This window comes from Sycon ciliatum, chromosome 4 (genome assembly GCF_964019385.1).
Source record: "Sycon ciliatum chromosome 4, ocSycCili1.1, whole genome shotgun sequence".
In the NCBI taxonomy this organism is placed as follows: domain Eukaryota; kingdom Metazoa; phylum Porifera; class Calcarea; order Leucosolenida; family Sycettidae; genus Sycon; species Sycon ciliatum.
The window spans coordinates 24,169,356-24,189,563 of record NC_088646.1 but is presented as its reverse complement, the minus strand read 5'-3'; the positions used below and the strand labels follow the sequence as shown (position 1 = coordinate 24,189,563).

Genomic DNA, 20,208 nt, shown 5'->3' with positions numbered 1-20,208 from the left:
TGAGTCTCTAACTTCTTTTTAAACTACATAGCATAGAGTAACTAAACTAGCTAACTTTGGATGAGGCATGTGCAGTTTCATGAGCGACTGGTTAAAGCAGCATGTGTTGTGTGCGATTTTATGACCCACGCTGTGACAATACGCATGGGTAACACAGGCAAGTAGACAGAAAGAAACAAAACTATGAGCACGAAGAAAATAAAAGAGCAACGCATCTGACAATGATGTTTTATAGTATACACCTTCCATGAAAACCCGTCCAGAAAGAGCAAGGACCAGCAGCTACATGTATGCGAACGTTTGCATTCAATTCTCTACATAGCCCACTACAGCTGTATCTATGATTGTGTGAACGCATCACTATAGCGCAGCAAGAGTATTCCATTCGATGCAGCCCAGGGGCTTATGTGGATAGGACATCCACGGTACATGCACGTTACGCACACATACTACATTTGTGTACCATTCATGTCTCATCTGACGACATTGAAGTAGCGACCGGATCATCTGGTGGCTGTGAGTCGCGTGACCCACTTTTGCTCGTTGCTGCTGGTGTTTCATCCTTATCGGAAGAGGTCTTGGTGGACTGAGCTGCTTTTCCAGTAGCTGTGGCTGATGATGTCGCTTCTGCAAACAACACCATAAAAAAGCATATTTGCCATGGAATCCAGCTCAACATATTCCAGAGACATACACCTGATTGCTTATAGGCTAAAGATAATATCTCCTCTCCCCCAATATTTCAAAACTCAAGGTATGCATTCGACAACGGAAAAATATGTTCTCCAGTCTATAGTGCATTTTAAACAAATAAAGGTGCACAATTTCCCACAATTTTGGCTAGATCTCAGGGATTTTTCTTGACACCTTCCATTTCTCCTTGGACACTGTAGACTGCTTATACTCTGGAAAATATGGTACTGTAAAACACGTTATTTTCGTGTAACTTTAATTTCGGTGATTTCGGTAGAGAAAACAGGCACCTAAATTTAGATTACACCTAAAAGGCATTCGCGTATGCACTATATGTGACGGGAATGCTACTTGAAACATGTCAGGTCCCTGGCACCGAAATTTTAACACACCCAAAATTACATGTTTACAGTATTCCTTTCCTCCTCTGTCTAGAGAAATAAAAGACAGGTCTGTGATGGCAGGGATCGTTAAACTTTGTACCCGTTACGTGGGAACAAACTTTAAACTCGATCAACTCAAACACATTATAGAAATAATGTGTACGCACTCATACCACGACACCAGAAGAACAGCTAAAATGGTGTAAGGATTTTAACGTCGCTTTCATGTGGCAATCATCAGAAATCTTCGTCACACTGAGAGTTGGCGAGAAACACTGAAATCCTAAAAATAGGGCTATTGAAAGTGTGATTAATAAGGCGAGCGGTGCTAAAGCAGTGGAGTAGCACCCGCTACGACTGGTACGACCATGGCCGTACCACTTTTTGAAAAGTGTGGTCCGTCTGGAACGTGCAAAACCGTGATAAAAAAATCAGGATCCATCAATGCATATGCGCATCAGACTTTTTCTAGACTCGTACTCGTAGATTTGCCATGCATCTGCAGCCGTACTGAGTACTGTACTCGACTCGACTGCACAGTCATGCACAGTCATGTCAGTGCAGTGCATACGATACTGACGTCGCGACTCGTAGATCTACGAGCATGAGTCATGCGTGCCAGATACAGTGGAGGTCGGATATAACGACCTTGCATATAACAACAGATTGAGTTTAACGACACAATTCTGTTGTCCAAGTTGTTTAGTAAGCCCTTAGCGAAGATCGGGTTTAGTGGCAGATCAAATATAGTGACATTTTGTTCTCTCCCGAAGGAGTGTCGTTATATCCAATCTCCACTGCACTGGCATGGTGCATGCACTATGCATGATCCTAGGTCCTGCCTTGCTTGTTGTGCTGAACTTTTGCTCGAAACGAGAGAGCTTGGAAGCTCAGGGCCCTACGCTACGCTTCGTTGCCTAGCTCATCGTGCATGTTGTTAGAACTGATGGAAATGTGTTTCCCTTTGATTACCTACATCATTGTATTGCAAAAGCGTTTCAATGAGTTACTGAAGTAACGTCTTCTGCATAGCTATTGGACCGGGGCTGACTCTGCCGATCACGGGCGTTCTGGAGTTGACGGGATGTCTGTCCTGACGTTTCCTGGGACCGGCGCTGACTCTGCCAATCACGGGCGTTCTGTAGTCGACGGGATGTCTGTCCTGACGTTTCCTGGGACTGGCGCTGACTCTGCCGATCACGGGCGTTCTGGAGTCGACGGGATCTCTCTTCCGACATTTCCTGTGACCGGCGCTGACTCGCCCGTTCATGCTTATTTTGGAGATGACGGGATCTCTCTTCCAATGTATGTTTTTGCTGACGCATCCTATCACCTATTCGGCAACTAACGTCCATTCTAATTTGCATTTCGTCCTCGTCTCCCTATTTCTTTCCAGAAAATCTCCCTATACATCAGGGAGTTGTATACATAATACGACGAATATTGTGGCCAGCTGTTTGTTTTTTCATAACGTTTTTATAATGTTTGTGGCCAGTTGTGTTTGATGGTACGGTACGGTACGGGTCAGATACGGGATAGCGCCAGGCGTGACACAAACACACAAACAAACAAACAAATACCAAATTAAAGCTGTGTGGACCCTGGCTAGTGCCAGACGTTACTGAAGTAACGTCTTCTGCATAGCTACGGGAATAAAAAAAAACTAGGCCAGGAAGTCGCACGGTACGGACTCTCCGGTCAGTTCGTTTTGAGATCGGTGATGGCGGAGGCACCTTGGCCAGAAGTTAGCGAAGAGCCGTTTCAGCCAAGAGACAACGAGTTTCCGAACAAAGCTACGGAGTGAAGGTAGTTGTGTTTCGCCGTTTTCAGCCCGAGTGGTTTGATCAGTTCCCCTCGCTTCACTGGGACGTTGGCAGCGAGAAAGTGTTTTGCTACGCTTACGTACGTGCGCCCAGGCAGAATCTGATCTCTTCAGAAAATGCGGATTCGGCATTTATCTCGACAGGCTTCCAGAATTGGAAAGAGGCAAAGCGAGTGATGACAGGCCACGCTGTATCAGGATGTCACAGGGAGGCTGTGGAGCGCTTACAGCAAATCCCTCAAGCGGTCGGTGATGTTGGGGAGCTGTTAGACTCGCAACTAGCGAAGCAACAACAGCAACACCGCCAGTGCTTCTTCAAGATCCTGCGGGCGCAAGCAAGGACTTCCTCTTCGAGGCGCAACTAAGGAAGATGGTGAAGTTGACGGTCACTTCATGCAGTTGCTTGCCATGTTCGCTGAGAGCGATGACCACCTCGTGCGATGGCTGGACCGTCGCTCTGAGAAGTATACAAGTCCTCAGATACAAAATGAAATCCTGCAGCTGATGGCCCATCGTGTACTGCGACAAGTTGCAGCTGACATCCGCAGCAATTTCTCCTCGGTGATGGTAGACGAGACAACCGACTGCCCCACTGTCGAGCAATGCGTTGTAGTCATTTGCTGGGTGGACGACACACTGCAGCCACACGAGGACTTCATCGGGTTTTACGCCATCCCAGTTGCCAATGCTGATACCATCGTGAAAGTCATACAAGACTGCTTGCTTCGCATTGGACTCAGCTTGGCGGACTGCAGAGGTCGGCGTTACGATGGGGCTGCCGTGATGAAGGGTGTAAGGAATGGTGTCGCACAGCAGATCTTATTGGAGCAGCCAAAGGCACTGTCTACGCACTGTTATGGGCATTCATTGAACCTTGCCTGTCAGGATATGGTTCGTGAGGTGAAAGCAGTGAAATTTGCCTTGGATACAACATTCGAGCTGAGCAAACTGCTTAAGTACTCCGCCAAACGTACCGCTGAGTTCGATCGGCTGAAGAAGGAAATTGCTCCAGAGGAACCTGGGTTTCGAACACTTTATCCGACCCGGTGGACTGTCTGAGCATCCTCTCTGCACAGTGTGCTTGTGAACTATGAAGTTTTGCAGGTAAGTCTGGATCGCTTCACTGAAATGGCGAAATATGACCATGAGATGTCAGCGAAGTGCAATGGTGTGCGATCCCAGCTGTCGTCGTTCCCTTTCCTCTTTGGTGTGTCTCTTGGCCATTTAGTCCTACAAGTTGCTGACAACCTCAGTGTAGCCTTGCAGCAAAAAACATTGTCTGCTGCGGATGGTCAACGTCTGGCGCAAGAGACAATACGGGCTCTCCAAAAGCTTCGAAGCGAAGATGAGTTCTCGAAGTTCTGGAGTGGTGTCCTTACGAGGCAGCGTCCCTTTATGTAGGTGAGCCTGAAATGCCACGCCGACGGAAAGCTCCTGCCCGATTGGAAGTTGGCTCCTCAACACCGTCATTCCCGTCCTGCGTGGAAGACCATTTCCGTCCCATGTTCTACCAAGCCATTGACACCATCATCAATTCCATTCGGGAACGATTTGATCAGCCAAGCTTGAAGCAGTATCAACAGCTGGAGGACCTCCTTGTGAAGGCAGTTTCTGGAAAGTCTTACCAGCAAGAGAAGACATGTGTGGAGACAATGTGGAAAGATTACCTCAACTTCGCTATGCTGGATAGCCAACTTAGCATCTTGGCGTCCAAGTTTCAGTCTTCTGGCAGCGTTGGCTTGGCCGATATCATGGTGCATACATGAGTGAAGTGATGGTGCTGCTGAAGCTGATTCTTGTTGCACCAGCAACGCATGCCACAAGTGAGCGCTCATTCTCTGCTCTTCGCCGTCTCAAGACTTACTTGAGACCAGCCATGTCTCGGCAGCGATTGAATCACTGCGCCATGCTCAACATCATGAGGAAAGCTTGTGATAATCTGAAGCTAGTGGACATCGGCAATGCCGTTGTCTCTGCTAGCCAACAAAGGTATGACATCTTTGGTAAGTTCTGCTAACTGTTTGCTGCACAGGTATACAAATTCCGTTTTGTATCGTGGGTGCTGGATCCCATTCTGCTTGAGCTACAATTAGTGTCGAACTGCAAATGAACCCCATCTTCTTCCCTCCTTTTCTCTTTTTGCGTTGTTCTCTTTTCAAAACGGCTGTGTTGAGAGTTAATTGTTCCTAATCCTTTTTAGCTATGAACTCCAGTGCTGAGTTGTTGTTGTATACATTTGAGCACTGCTGCAGGTTATTATAAGGCGCTGCCTCTGTATATATGTAACCCCCCAAGAGTGGCGAACACTCACACCACGTATCTCAGGTACGTTTCGCACTACGTACAAATGAAGGATAGCGCGCGCAATCCGAATATCTGCCACGATCATGTTGGGGATTTGCATACGCGCAATGAGTTTCTGTCAGAGAGAGAGAGAGAGAGCTTTTTATTACTCCGCTGCTTGCTAAAAACGGGCTGGAAACGTACAACTGCGACACTACACCACGTGATGTGAGTTTTCGCCGCCGGCGTACCCCATAGAAAGGGTATCAGGAGTTGCACACTCTTGGGAGGTTATATACTCTTGGTATCTATCAACTCAGACCGGTAACCAGACCATGATTCTACTTTAACTCCCACAGCACAAAAGTGTCAAATGGCAGTCACAATAGGGCGAGCATCACATGCTTTATCTCGCTGCAAACAGGTCTGTCACAGCATGCAAATTCATCTCCGACATGGCATGTGATGTTCGACGTGTTGGGAAATTCTACATGCTTGCATTGGGCAGTATGCAAACAGATTCTGCACGGTGACAGCTCTTTTGAAGGTAAGAAGTGGCCAGTGCAGAGGTTTAGTTGTAGATGTACCAGACTTTGATCATGGTCAAACATCATGGACACTATGAATGCAGTCATGGTCCTTGATGCACCCATTGTATAACTATAAATTATTTAAAGTATACGCTCAAGACAAGCCATGTGCTCACACATGCAAGATATGCTGCGAGCATACTCGCGCACGACTTGATGCAAGTGGAGCCTGACTCAGCTGAGTCGGGACAGTGAAAGTAGCGTTATTATTGCTTGGTCATTGTTTGACGTAGCATTGTTTTTTCTTGGCAGAATATGCTTCGGAGTCAGTTCGCTCAGTGCTTTGCTGCAGAAATGGTACCGTGTTCGACGGAAAACCTCTCCAAAAGAAATCCTGATGAAATCTCTTTTAAAATACACGTAGTTCTGATAGAACCAAGGTGCTAGGGCGATTGTGATAATCTTGGAGAACATCAGCCTAAGGCTAGTTACTTCCATGCAAAGAACTCCAGGATTAATTTTGCTCACATCAAGTTCTTCACCACCGCCGTCGAGATTATATTGTTGTCCGCAGAAAAATGCTTGAATCCATGTTCTCTTCACTAGCAAGAGACGAAGCGGTCGTTTTCGTTACGGCTAAAAGTGGGGAGTTTTCTAGGTGTGAAATTATTTGTCGATTTAGTTTTGTTCTATGGTTCATACTCTCCACCACTACAGAACTTTTATTTCTCTTTTTTTTGCTATCAGGCAACTTGCCCTTAGGTCTACTAGTATCAGTCTGAATCCAATGGTGCCTGTACGTATCTCTCGCATTTTCTTGAACAAACGGGTACAGCACTTTGTGTTGTGCCAACTTGGCATTCATTCAAAGTACTGTAGTTCTTTGATCATATAAGTGCTAGGCACACTGTAGTATCGCTGAAGTCGCAACAGCCTATTCTTCATAAAAGCTTTATGAATACAATGCTCAATCTGTGGACAGAACTGTTTCGTCCCTTGTAGACTCATCAGCGCAGCACAGAGAAAATGAGGCCGAACCTGATATGAATACAATATAAAATAGATCCGGTTGCTTGAAGATTGTTACAGGCACGAAACTCGGAGTAGCAACCTAACAATACTACTCTAGGAGGCTCGTACGCATCTTAAATAACAGATGTATGACTACTGTAGTGCTGGGATCTCAGCCCCCCCCCTCCCCCCTCCCCCCACCAAAACTTCCTACGCCACCGTACAAGTTAATTTCATCAGATCCTGACTCTGTCCTCCGATCACGGCCCTTTGTTGAAAGGGGGGCAGAGGTCCCTATCAGCACAAGACAGTGATAGGGGACAGAGTCTACACTACACTAGCATTACACCATTTGGCCAGTTCAAACAGGCATAACGGGGAAAGAGGCCTGTTGGAGCCGGCAGAAATGACGTACCCAGCCAAAGTTATTTGTGAAAGACCGACACCCATGAAAGGAAAAGAAGCTTCAGGCGTTGAGGCGCTATCATAAGTTGGATGCACTTTCCTGTTACGCTCATATCTCTCTAATTCGGGTGTTCCAGGAACGGGCACTGCCCATAACTTGGAAATGTCTGTAACTCTCGATCACGCACGTTTTGACGGGGAAGGGCCAGATATCTGGCATATGATGTCACTACTTGAAGTATTTGCATAAAAAATGGCAAAAGAGTAGCAAATTGCAATATTTCTACAAAAAAACTCTCCCACAGGGTGCCCGGTAGACTGAGGTGCCCGTGACTTCAAGGTCCGGATAAGAGAGCTATGAGCGTATCTAGTTTCTTTCTTTTTAAACTAGCTATCAACTCCAAAAAATAAGGAAACTTGTGGATTGTTGATGCGTTAGTGTGTTGCGTCGAAAGGTTCATACATGGCCAGCTACTACGACCTCTCTTGCTTCTGTTCCTATCACAGCCATAGCAGCACTCTACACCGGGTAGTCATCGCAATGCTACCATACAAGGCAGGTGTTCCTCTGCACAACCTCTCTCTCCGACAGAAGCACACACAATCCTACGAAAACGCCACAGTGGCTGAGCAAAGCACAACACTTGCCATAGCCAAACACAAGCTTTCTGTCCTGCTGTTCTATCCTGACTGGTTACGGAGCTACAACAATCGAGTGGACTGACAATGCTGGCATCGTGCGGCATACCGGCGGGTGTACAGCAGCAGCATGCAGCTGGTGACTATGCTTGTGCCATACACTTCTGCACTTCACTGCGAGCGCTGCAGCCTGTGGATGGAGAACTGTATGAAACTCCATCCAATTGGGTGTATACAACACGTTTTATCATTCAACTCAGCGCCTCTACTATCCCAAGAAGTACCAAGCTTGGATTCTACCACACAAATCCCATGTTATTGCAACAATCAATTACTAACACTTAATACATGTATAAAGAAGTAAACATTGGGGAAGAGAGGAGGGAAAGGGAAGGAGACAGAACGGGACTGAGGGACCAGACAGGGGAAAAACAGGCTGATTGTCTCCTTACGTACCTGTGGCGTAAACGAAAGTGTGGCGTACTATATCGCCTACCTTTTTGGCTACTCCGAGCACGCCGTTTCTTCTTTCGGTCAATGGTGGCCATTTCAGATTTGAGGTCACCATGAGCCCGCCGTATTTTAGTCATCCTTGCCATTAAAATATCAATTCTCTCCTGCTGTGTGTAGGTAGTGCCCTCTGCAAAGCCACAACACAACAGCAAGCACAGTAGAAAAGCAGCAACAAACATCCTTATGTCTTTGCAGTGGTGTCCACTCTGTTTGAACAGTCAACAAGTAAATGTCCAATACACAACCACCTACACTATTCAGAAATGTGCTCCGCAGAAGATCAGAAGAAGCAAAAGATACGAGAAGAATCAAGGCAGCACTACGTTGCTATGCAATTTAATTGAGAAAGTGTATCAACCACCTCCTCAACATGAACAAGAGAGAGAGAGAGAGAGAGAGAGAGAGTGTGTGTTTGTGTGTGTGTGAGAGAGAGAGAGAGAGAGAGAGAGAGAGAGAGAGAGGAGAAGGAAAGAGACGTCATACCGTTTGTACTTGCGAATGCAAAGAGAAGACAATACAATACAGCATACCAAAGACTGAACTCACCAAAGTCTTTAGTCCACTTGACATTACAATAGCGCGGTTTCTTGCCAGGCGGCAAATCATCAATATCAATCATAGGTTGTTGCCCAGCCTGACATACGGAGCTTGCACGTGCAGAGCTGGCACCACCACAAGCCCCAGCATGAGCGGCACCCCGTTGCACTGCGGATGGCGTCGGACTCGGCGCCTGCTCCAACGAGCTCTCGTCCAATCTAGCCATTGCAGTCGCAGCAGCAACAGCTGCAGCCGCAGCCGGAGCTGAATAATGTCGCCGACGAGCAGATGCACTAACTCGTTCCGTATCCATTGGTAAATCCTCGTCGTCCTCCTCCTCCAGCTGTATACTGGATGACGATAAAGTAGGAGAGAGAGCTGGTGCTACTGGTTGAGCATCACCGTGTATAGGAGTTGGCGCTGGAGGAGCTGCAGCTACAGCAGCAACAGCGGCGGCCGCCGCTGCTGCAGCTTCCAAAGCATTCACTGAATCAGCGCGAACAGGCTCGCTCAGCCGGCGTTGAGGCGAGACGATAGGTGCTGATCTCGCAGGCTCTCCAACCTCACTCTCCAACTCGCGTGCTTCCTCTACTGCAGGCGTGGGAGAAGTACCCCGCGGTTCGTTAGCAGAAATGCCAGTGCTGGAGTCAGGGGAGCATTCCCCCTTTGAAGATAGTTCCATCTGAGGTAGAGCAGCAGCAGTAGTCAGAATCGGGTCTGCCTGTGCCGGGGACGTGTGCTGCATGCTAGTAACGTATGAATCCGCCTGCCGGCTAGCGGCTGCAGAAAGCATGCCAAAGCCATGCGGGTAGTCATCAACAGCGGGGCTGGCAGGTCTGTCTTCGGCGCTGCTAATGTCCTCAATGAGGGGAACTGGGACAGTGGAAGCAGTGGCACAGTGAGGCACAAATACATTGTCATCACGCGCTGGCGGCATTGCAGGGCCTGGTGATATCGATACAGGCGACTTGGAGACGCTGGCCAATGCTGTATCCACCGCTGATTGGGAGGAGCTCCGAGATACCTTGGCCGAAGGCACCTTTGACAATTCCTCTCCTTCACCAGTGTCTTCATCGTCTTTGTCATCACCAGTGTCCCCTTCCATTTCCTCTTCATCATTAACATCCTCTTCATCAGCATCGTGCTCATCCTCATCAAGCTCACCATCACCTTCTTCATCAGCATCGATGCCATCATCCTCCTCTTCGTCATCTTCATTTTCACTGGTGCTTTTCGTTTCAGTGACTCCTTCATTCAATTCATCTTCCTCAGCCACACTCTGCAAGTCTTCATCAGCCATGTCGTCTTTGATGACCTCATCCGCATCCTCAACATCGCTCTCATCGTTCTCCGCTTTAATCTCTTCGTGTTCTTCTTCACCGTCACTATCCTCTTTAGCAGTGTCCTCGACTTCCATTTCAATGTCGGCATCAGCATCACTCACGGCCTCGTCACTAGGCTTTTCCTCCGTGTCGACTTGCGGCGCAATATTGGGCAGAACAACAGCAGTAGCAGGAGCGGCTGAAGGAGACATGCTTGCAGGGATATCCTTACTAGGAGCGACTGGACTGTGTTCAGCTTCAGATTTGGTGCTTGGTACGGCAGTGGCCGCTGTGCTAGGAGTAGTCAGAGTGGTAGACTCACTAGTAGCAGTGAGAATGCCAGTGGCAGATGATGACACCGGTACAACGGCTGAGTGAGAGCTGGATGACGATGACACCCTTCCCGTGCGGCTGGACGGGGCAGTTCCGGGCATCCGGCTACCACTTGCGCCGTCGCTAGCGTCGTCATCAGATGAAATAGCGGGACGGCCAGACGCTAGGCTACGTCCTGGTGGACGAGCTGGCCCAGTGTCGTCATCAGAGTCATCCTGAGTGGAGTGAGATGAAATGTACGGAGATTCCAGATCTGCAGCAAAGAGGAGAGTGCAAGAAAACAAAATGTAGAGAAAGAGGGTAGATGCTGCTAGGCAAGCACAGCATGGAATAATTGTTGATACCGGCTCCATGGGTTCAGCTAATACTAGTACGGCAGATGATGCTAGGCAAGCACAGCATGGAATAATAATTGTTGATACCGGCTCCATGGGTTCAGCTGATGATGCTAGGCAAGCACAGCATGGAATAATTGTTGATACCGGCTCCGTGGGTTCAGCTGATACTAGTACGGCCCATATAGGAATTGAAGATTCAGCGACTACATTCACAACAGTGGTATTACCCAGACACTACGTCTACACTGCTACATCTTGACCAAGTGCACAGTGGTATTTCGGTCCCGCTCAATTCACACCTGCCCAACACCAGAGCGACTATAATGTGGCTTGGTGAGTCCAGTCGTCCGAGTCGATTAGTACCAGCACTGTGCAGTTGCAGATATGCGGAACGCTGTAATGGTGCCGGGTGCTAACTTAGTCACGAGCCACGATTCCTCCAAGCAGGGCTGTGTAACAGCATAAACACTTGCAAAAAGCAATCACCACCCGGTCCTTGCCACTGCATGTAAATTTGAGCCCATCTAGAAAGCAAGACCGAGATTAGACTTAAGGTGAGACCACCTACTTACCAGAACGGGCATGGGCCTTCCGCTGTGGGGGGCGTATGGTGGCTGTGCAAAGAAAACATGAGAAGAAAGGGAAGCAATGCAGCACGAGAGAGAGAGAGAGAGAGAGAGAGAGAGAGAGAGAGAGAGAGAGAGAGAGAGAGAGAGAGAGAGAGAGAGAGAGAGAGAGAGATGAGGTGTATATACGAGGTGTGTGTGAGCGAGAGAGAGAGAGAGAGAGAGAGAGAGAGAGAGAGAGAGAGAGAGAGAGACAGAGAGAGAGAGACAGACAGACAGACAGAGAGACACAGAGAGACACACAGAGAGAGAGAGAGAGAGAGAGAGAGAGAGAGAGAGGGGGAGGGGGGGGGGGAGAGAGGAGGACAGGCGGATCAAGATGAACCTCCACCCCCACACGAGGACAGGCGGATCAAGATGAACCTCCACCCCCACATATAGATCCACACCATGACCATACTAATTTATTGTACAGTGGAACATGTCAATTACGTACACCCCAGGGCCCATACATATATGCCTGTCTACCTTACTGACGCACAGGTATCCACTTGAAATAGTACAATAGAGCAAAAAGAAAAGGGAAAGGGCACCGTTTCTAGCATACTCGCACATTGAAGATGTCTCACAGAACAACATGAACAGTCAAGCCTTGCGTGTACACTCCACATCCATCAGCTTCCCCGGCCAATCTTCTCTGAAATCCGTTGCAGCAGATGTACAGCAGCCAACTTGACACAGTCGTAACCACAGCCGTAACCCCAAGTGCATTTATAAGACTTAGTCAAGTAAAATAGCATGGTTGTAAAATGCGCAAAGCTGTAGTTTCTGTACTCACCCTGATCGGAAGAGGTATGCCCACTGCCACGCCGCTCGCGGTCACGGCGCAAGCGTGATGGTGCACCGGCCGGGGCGGAGTTGGGAGGCGAGCGGACACCTGCCGCAGACGGCGTCGTTGCTTTCGACGTGCTTGACGCAAAGCCCCCGCCACCGCTAGTGCTGCTGCTGCTGCCAGCTGTCGTGGCTGAGCTGGGTCGTGGAGCACGGGACTTGGAGCTTGGTGTGGTTGCCTGTAACCAGCAAGAGTAAAACAGAGCATGGCAGCCTCAATGAGAATGGCTCAAAAGCACGGTAAGATTTTGTCCCCATGGACTCAATGGCATGGGCAGATTGTAGACTTAAAAAGCCTGACACAGCGTTATAACGTACAAAGCTACAAAAGACATTTCGCACTTTCATACTTTGAAGCATAAAATACGAGACGAGCACGAGCGGGGTGCTCATTCGGTCGACAATTCGTAAGAACGCTGCAGAAAGCCTCGTCTATACCAGTGCATGTGTCTTTATTCATCGGCTGCTCTGAACGGTCTCCTACATGTTTCACTGTGGAGTGCACTTCGTATCCACCAAGCAGGGAGTACTAGAAGTACAGTCAGACCTCGTTTATCCGGTCCTCTTTTATCCGGATCCCTCGCCATCCGGAAGAAAATCGTTAGTTACCGATTTACAGCACATGCCACGCATACATGCAGTATGTGTGTTCAATTATCCGGTTCCCTCGCCTATCCGGATATTTTTTGTGGAAAACGGATGAGTGCGGTTAAGCGAGGTCTGACTGTAACATGTGTTTACTACTCCCTGCTACTAACTGAGATATTCCCTCTACATGTACATATGTACCAGCTCCATGCAATGTAATAAGAAGCAGGAACAAGCTAATCCATGCTAAACAATGCGTTCGTCATGGACCAAAAAGTTGAACAATATGACAATGTGGGGGACCATGGTGCTATAATGATCGCTAAGTGCGTGAAACTCGGAGTTAAACACTTTTTTCCATCTTCTTATGGTGGCAGTCAGTTTTTTCTTCAGGCTTTTCTCGTTTGTGTCTTTCCCTCAAACCAGTGAATATTATTGTTCGTGCTAAATACAGGTGGAATCCTGATAATTCGAATATGGCTTAATTCGAACATACCGCTTAATTAGAAGTTTTTCCAGGACCGATTTCTGTCAATACGATTCCCACATAAACAAATTCTGATAATTCGAACCTCGAACTGGACATGTACGGTTAATTAGAAGTCCCACGGATTCCACTTACATAGAAAATGTGTGGGATTTGTGCTGATAATTCAAAGTTAGCAAAGTGTAATTCGAAGTTCACTGTACACTGTACCGGTCAGTTCAGTTTGCATGAGCAGGCTGTACTGGTCAGTTCAGTATCCGTGAAATCTGTGTCTAAGGTCCATAGCGCAACTCTGCTTGACCATGAGAGCATTTTGACATACCTATTGTGTTGTGGGTGCATGTTTGGATAATTAGAATGTCCGGATAATTAGAAGTTTTTTCCTGGCATTTTGAGGTTCGAATTATCAGGATTCCACCTGTAATGATAAAAAATATGTAGATGACGCATGCATATACATGTACTTAGAGTACTGATTACTCAAGACTGTTTGGTGGAGAAAACAATTAGAAGTACACAAACAAAACTATATATAATGTACCAGCGTACAGACATCGTTAAAGTGCCATCAAGTGACTATCCACACAGTAAACAATTACAATACTTGTAGTAAGGCTACCATGTGAAGTTCATCCACCGTGTTGAGGGCTCAATTTGCAGAAAGCAAAGCGCGGGATACACAGTCAGAGGAACGAGCAGTTGCTTTTTCGTAACTCAGAGTTTCACGAACTGAATCGATGAGGAACTGCTCGTTCTTCTGACTGTGTAGTAAGGTTAGCAACACCAGTCAAGACCACCATTCAAGACCACCAATCAAGACCAATGTACCTTTGAAGGAGATGACATCGTGGAACCACGTCGCTGATTGGCCGGGATGGACTCCACAATACGGTCGGCTGCAACCCACTCATCATACCTACATGGCCAGGACAGCAATGAGAAACATAGAGTGAGAGAGAGAGAGAGAGAGAGAGTATATGAGAGAGAGAGAGAGAGAGAGCGTGTGTGAGAGAGAGAGCGGGTGAGAGAGAGAGTATGTGAGAGAGAGAGAGCGTGTGTGAGAGAGAGAGCAGGTGAGAGAGAGAGAGAGAGAGAGAGAGAGAGAGAGAGAGAGAGAGAGAGAGAGAGAGAGAGAGAGAGAGAGAGAGAAGATAGAGCAAAGTCAATACACAGGGAGCAGAGAGTAAATGCGTCAATCAACATGAATCATCAGCAAGTAGCAAAGCAAAACTAGCAGGCAGTATTGGCATGTCAACAAAATTCAGCAACAGAGAGTGCATGCATGGGTGGTGTGTGTGTGTGTGTGTGTGTGTGTGTGTGTGTGTGTGTGTGTGTGTGTGTAATATGTCCTGGGAACGCTGCAGCTTCCACTGCGCCCGCTGCAACCGCTGTATGCTATCGCGCCAAGGCATGAAGCGTCACAAGTGCAGCCGTGGCTTGGCCAGAGCAACCAACACAGACCGTAGCTCCTTCTGCATCGTTTGCAATTGCGGTCGGCGTTTCAGTAGACCACAGGACCTATCACGTCATCGCTCCTACTGTTCCAAACCTGCTCAACCCCCCATGGGGTCCGCATAGCCAGAATACGGCAGCGCGTCCAAGGTGTGTGTGTGTGTGTGTGTGTGTGTGTGTGTGTGGTGGTGGTGTGTGTGTGTGTGAGTGTCGTCTCTGCCAACGTTGGTTCCGCAGGCCCGGTGGATTGGCTACCCATCGGTGCGATCACGGACCTGCTCCCAACATCGAGCACCCCGGCAACCCGGTCACTCCGCAATGCAGCACCTGTGACCGGAGTTTCAAGTCCAGCAGCGGCTTGGCCAGACACAAGTGCGACCGCACGAAACGAAGGACAGTGTCGGAAAGGGCCGACTTCCCGTTTGAGTGCCCTTGCCAAAGGAAGTTCCGACTACGTCACCATCTAGTGCGCCATCAGAAGTGCTGCTCCTCAGCGTCTTCCACCCCTCTCCCCTGACGGGGACCGTGTAACCTATCAAGGCAACGTGTATCAAGGTCAAGGTCAAGGTGTGTGTGTGTGTGTGTGCGTGCGTAGGCGGGTGCGCGTGAATGTGTGCATGTGCGTGGGCCCCATTTGTACTCGCATATGTCGCGCTACATTTCCAGTGTACTGCAGTCGGGTTGTGATCTCTTGTCGGCAAAACACAAACACACACACACACACACACACACACACACACACACACACACACACACATACACATGCACCATTCAAACGTTATCCTCACCTGGTATTCCACCCAGCATAGTGAATATAGTGGTTGATCGCCGTGCCCTCCCGTTCAATTTCAATTACCTACACGGATAAGATCGGAAACGAGACATCATCAACCAACCTCAAACCAAGGAGTGGATCTAAACAGCGACACACACTTCGCATTAGGGCAGCAGAAGATGAAACCAGTAACAACTAACGTTACAACCACCATACCTTGGCTTCATAGAGCTTGAGATTGCGACCGCGGCCATATCGGACACGAATTTTGGTACCAACGGGATAGTAGACCGAGGACTTTCCCCTGCATCACGAACAGCAACGAAACACAAAGAGATCAACATCAAGAAGCACCGGGAAGCAAGAAAAAACGACAACGATGCCACCAGACAAGGAACAATAATCTGGTTTCCCCGCGAAGAATTATGTACACAAGAAAGAGAGACTGAGGGATAGTAACATTGTGAACACACAAGAGAACACAAGAGAGTGATGGCGGAAATGACACGAACAAAATCTCTTCAAAATCTCTTCTCCTTTTCTCCTGCCCATGCACAGGAATAAAGTTAACACTTTTCAGTGATAGCATGCAGCAAGTTTCCAGACGAGACATAAACACAGCACTACATACATGGCCACACATCCTACTACAGTCCATTTCAAAAATATAGACGCATGGTATTTTTGAAATATTTCAAATTTGGCTAGAGCTTTTTGAGAATTTTTTTTCAGAATATTGCTTAGGTCCTTCCCACAATTACTCTCATATAGATTATGAAGCGATCAGATAACAAACACCCAATTTGGAATATTTTGTGCACAAAGTGATCACAGATTTTATGTGGTATAGATGCTGGCCTAATGGTTTTTTGAAATCACGCGTTTATATTTTTGAAACGCACTGTACACACACAACAGCCGCCCAAACATTCACACCCACAGTGACCCTACAAACAAGCCAGTACATGTACTTACTTTCCAGACGGACCATCTGCAGACCATGTTGCAAGCAGCAGCAGAGAGAGAGAGAGAGAGAGAGAGAGAGAGAGAGAGAGAGAGAGAGAGAGAGAGAGAGAGAGAGAGAGAGAGAGAGAGAGAGAGAGAGAGAGAGAGAGAGAGAGAGAGAGAGAGAGAGAGAGAGCAGAATAAGACATAGAAAACCAATACATGTACACCAGGTCACAGAGGTTTCGGAAGATATTGCAGCCATGAAGAGACAGGGGGGGGGGGGGGCTCCCCGGGAAAACCTTTGGAAATTTGGGCCCAAATCGCCCATATTTTATTTTTATTGCTTAATCACAGGATTAGGTGCACGTGCCACACCAGTTCCAAAGCCCCTGGGTCATCACACTCCACAGGGAAAGCAAATCAAGCCGAGGGAATACAGACTAGGGCAGAATCAAAAGCCGTATTCAGAACATAAAGGGATAACAAACACGCCTTACCATCTTCATCATCCTCTTCACCCATGGCCGATTCAGTGTCCTCGACGTCAGCATCAGCAGCTTTATCGTCATCATCGTCACTCTCCTCTTCTTCCTCCTCCTCTTCTTCTTCTTCTTCTTCTTCATCTTCGGCAGTGGCCTCTGGTCCAGCGGTTTCCACTTCTTCTTGCTCTTCCTCCTACAAAAAGAATTTCAAAGTTATAAATAGTGACAGGTACAAGAGTCACGACAAGCATATGTGAACAGGGAGCATTTAATATTGGCGACAGGTGCACCTCACATCCTATCCCAACTGTTAGTCTTCCACTGACACTACACCATCCTTCAAATAGGAAGCATCATCACTTGCCAACCAGCGCAAGAAAGACCCGAAGCACCCGCCAAGAACAGAGCCAAAGGCAATGAGAATCAGAAACATCACTATTAGCAATTTAGCATACCTCGGCGGCAGCGGGTGCGGCAGTGTTCTCTTCCTCTTCCTCCTCCTCTTCCTCTTCTTCTTCGTCTTCACCTTCGTCATCATCTCCGGCCGTGGCATCATCCCCATCTTCTGCTTCGTCGCCTTCGTCATCACCATCTCCAGCCTCAGCTTCGTCCATAGCCGCTGAACGCCTTCCACCTGACCTCACACCCTTTTCAGACTCTTCCAGCGGCAACAAATACCTGTTAGAGAGAAAATAAAACACACGATTTGAACGAAGTATGCCACAATACGTGTGCATACAAAAAATGAACCAACACAAAAAGCCCTCTAGAAGCAGTATCATTGGCATTCCCCAAGGCTATGCAGTATGTACTCTTGGTATGTGTTGTACCCAAAGGGATAACAAGTGCAGGATTTTTACGAGTAGTGTGTTCACCCAATGTATGTACATCCACATCCATTTAGGCGCTAAAAAAAATGAAAGACAATTACGTTAACCCACATACTTCTCATGCATACACCGGTACGTGTACAACACATCATGCATTGCTAATGTGTGGGGATCAGAAGAAGGATTTCATTTGCTACTGTTCTACCAGCAGATAGTACTAGACACTAGCAAGCACAACATCAGGCTGCTAGTAAGGGGCCGTCCGAGGTAACCCACTGTCTTTTTCGAAACGAAACGTATTTTTTAGCCCCCACCCACGCAACCCACCCTTTCTGCAAGCAAAACCAATTTCAACAAAAGATATTAAAGATTGATATCAATATTCGGCAGCCAGTAGCACTTGGGCACTCTCCACGAAACTCCTAAAGCCCACCCCAAACGAAAACTTTTCGTCTTGAAAAAAAACTATCGGTAACCCTGGACGGGCCCCTAATAACACAAAGTAATATTGCTTGCATAACCTGAATATGCAGAACACCATGTGAACGCCGTACACTACACTACACTACACGACACCACACTATACCTTGTGTAGGATGCCTTCAGACTCGGCGCTGAGACTGCCGCACTGGGCGGAAAGTTCATCTTGCCAAAGATGTCGCGCCATTTGTTTCGTCTGGTGACCTAGGTTCAACAAAGGATGCAAGAGGACCAGAAGACAATGAAATCAACCACCCAACAACAGCTGAGGCCTGACCAAACTACTGTCGGTGTGTGGTCATCTGGGTGCAAACATGTGGAGCAGTGAGAGCAACTAATACTTTGCGTGTATGTGTATGTGTGCGGGCGTGCATGTGTGTGTGTGTGTGTGTGTGTGTGAAAGTGAGTGTGTGTGTGAAAGTGTGCGTGTGTGTGTAAGCCAATGTGTAAGCCAATGTGTGCGTGCGTGCGGGCGTGTGTGCGCGCGCCAGTGTGCGTGCGTGTGCACACACGCGTGCATGCGTGTATGTGGGTGGGTGTTACAAACATGCCGCGGAATATTATAATTATGATAACATCAACGCTCTCAAACTTATGAATGAGTAGTATGCACTTTCATTTTACTAGGGTAGGCAGAGCAGTTTCTGTGGTGTTGATATAGAAACCAGGGCGGTCGGTCGTGTGATCCTTCCTCTTATGCACAAGTCATCATGCATTGTCTAGACAGCCAGTCTATAGACGTGTGATGTTTTTTTCTGCATGCGGCGCAGGACAATATACCGTATTTTTCCGGAGTATAGTGCGCACCTTTGTATAACGCGCACCCCCAATCTTCGTTGGGGGTGCGCATTTCAATCTTCATTGAAGTACATGCATTTCATATTCGGAGTATAGTGCGCACCTGCGATTTAGGGCCTAAAATAGCACATCTAAAGTGCGCACTATACTCCGGAAAATACGGTAGTTAACAGTCAGCGGCTAGCCGCCTGCAGCAGCAAGACTGCCAGCTAGCAGGGCTGGGAGTGTTTCTCACACTGCTCTTACCTCATCATGGCCGCCGTGTTGGCTGACTAGGTTGTACAGGGACTGAAGGTCCAGCGGCCGATGAGCAAGGGTAGGGGCCTTAGTAAGAGGTGTGCCTACATGCCAGAAACAAGAACAAGAACAAGAACAACAACAACAACAAGAACAACAACAACAACAACAAGAACAACAACAACAACAAGAACAACAAGAACAACAAGAACAAGAACAAGAACAAGAACAACAACAAGAACAACAACAACAACAACAAGAACAACAACAACAACAACAACAACAACAACAACAACAACAACAACAACAACAACAACAACAACAACAACAACAACAACAACAACAACAACACTGTAAAGTGTTCCATAATTCTGTATGCCCGTGTGCAGCTTTTCCTCGCTGTTTCTCCTGTTGTACACTTTTATCTCTTATTGGCCACTGGCCATCACGAGGATGACGATTTGGAACAATAACGGCACAACAGCAGCAGCAGCAGCAATGTACACATACATGTGTCATGAATATCTCGGATACATATACAGTACACCGCAATATTGCTGGGTCATTACAAATTTCCCTCATCGTAAACTCTAGCTACTGGTGCACACGATGGCAGTGAGTGGACTATCATACAGATCAGTAAAGTTTCTTCAACAACTGCCATGCTCCCATATCCGCTAGCATGACACTGCCAACGACTGTCTATAGAGTATGGACCACTGTAAAAAAATGTGCAACTACACTTCACTGGTGACTGGCCATGCAGCTTACCCTTCTTTTCCAGAACCCGCTTCAGTTTCATCATCCAAGCATCCTTGCTGGACGACTGGGCGGTGGTAGCAGCAGACCGATCCTCCTCACTTGC

At 47.6% G+C, this 20,208-nt stretch overlaps 1 protein-coding gene across 2 annotated transcripts in view; it reads right to left on the bottom strand.

The window, feature by feature from the left end:
* LOC135815179 (mucin-5AC-like) overlaps positions 1-20,208 on the bottom strand; it is a 33,258-nt gene continuing 13,050 nt past the window's right edge. Inside the window, exons 13-26 of one of the 2 annotated variants that reach the window (XM_065328439.1) lie at positions 20,115-20,208; positions 19,353-19,447; positions 18,415-18,512; positions 17,454-17,676; positions 17,014-17,191; positions 16,544-16,559; positions 15,785-15,872; positions 15,582-15,649; positions 14,170-14,257; positions 12,214-12,445; positions 11,382-11,423; positions 8,826-10,724; positions 8,223-8,406; positions 1-627 (exon numbers count right to left, since the gene is read on the bottom strand). The exon at positions 20,115-20,208 is cut by the window's right edge and continues 15 nt beyond it. In XM_065328439.1, coding sequence (XP_065184511.1) covers positions 564-627; positions 8,223-8,406; positions 8,826-10,724; positions 11,382-11,423; positions 12,214-12,445; positions 14,170-14,257; positions 15,582-15,649; positions 15,785-15,872; positions 16,544-16,559; positions 17,014-17,191; positions 17,454-17,676; positions 18,415-18,512; positions 19,353-19,447; positions 20,115-20,208 — 3,369 coding nt within the window. In that variant the 3' untranslated portion in view covers positions 1-563. The remainder of the gene's footprint in view (positions 628-8,222; positions 8,407-8,825; positions 10,725-11,381; positions 11,424-12,213; positions 12,446-14,169; positions 14,258-15,581; positions 15,650-15,784; positions 15,873-16,543; positions 16,560-17,013; positions 17,192-17,453; positions 17,677-18,414; positions 18,513-19,352; positions 19,448-20,114) is intronic. The other variant, XM_065328437.1, reaches the window with a different exon arrangement.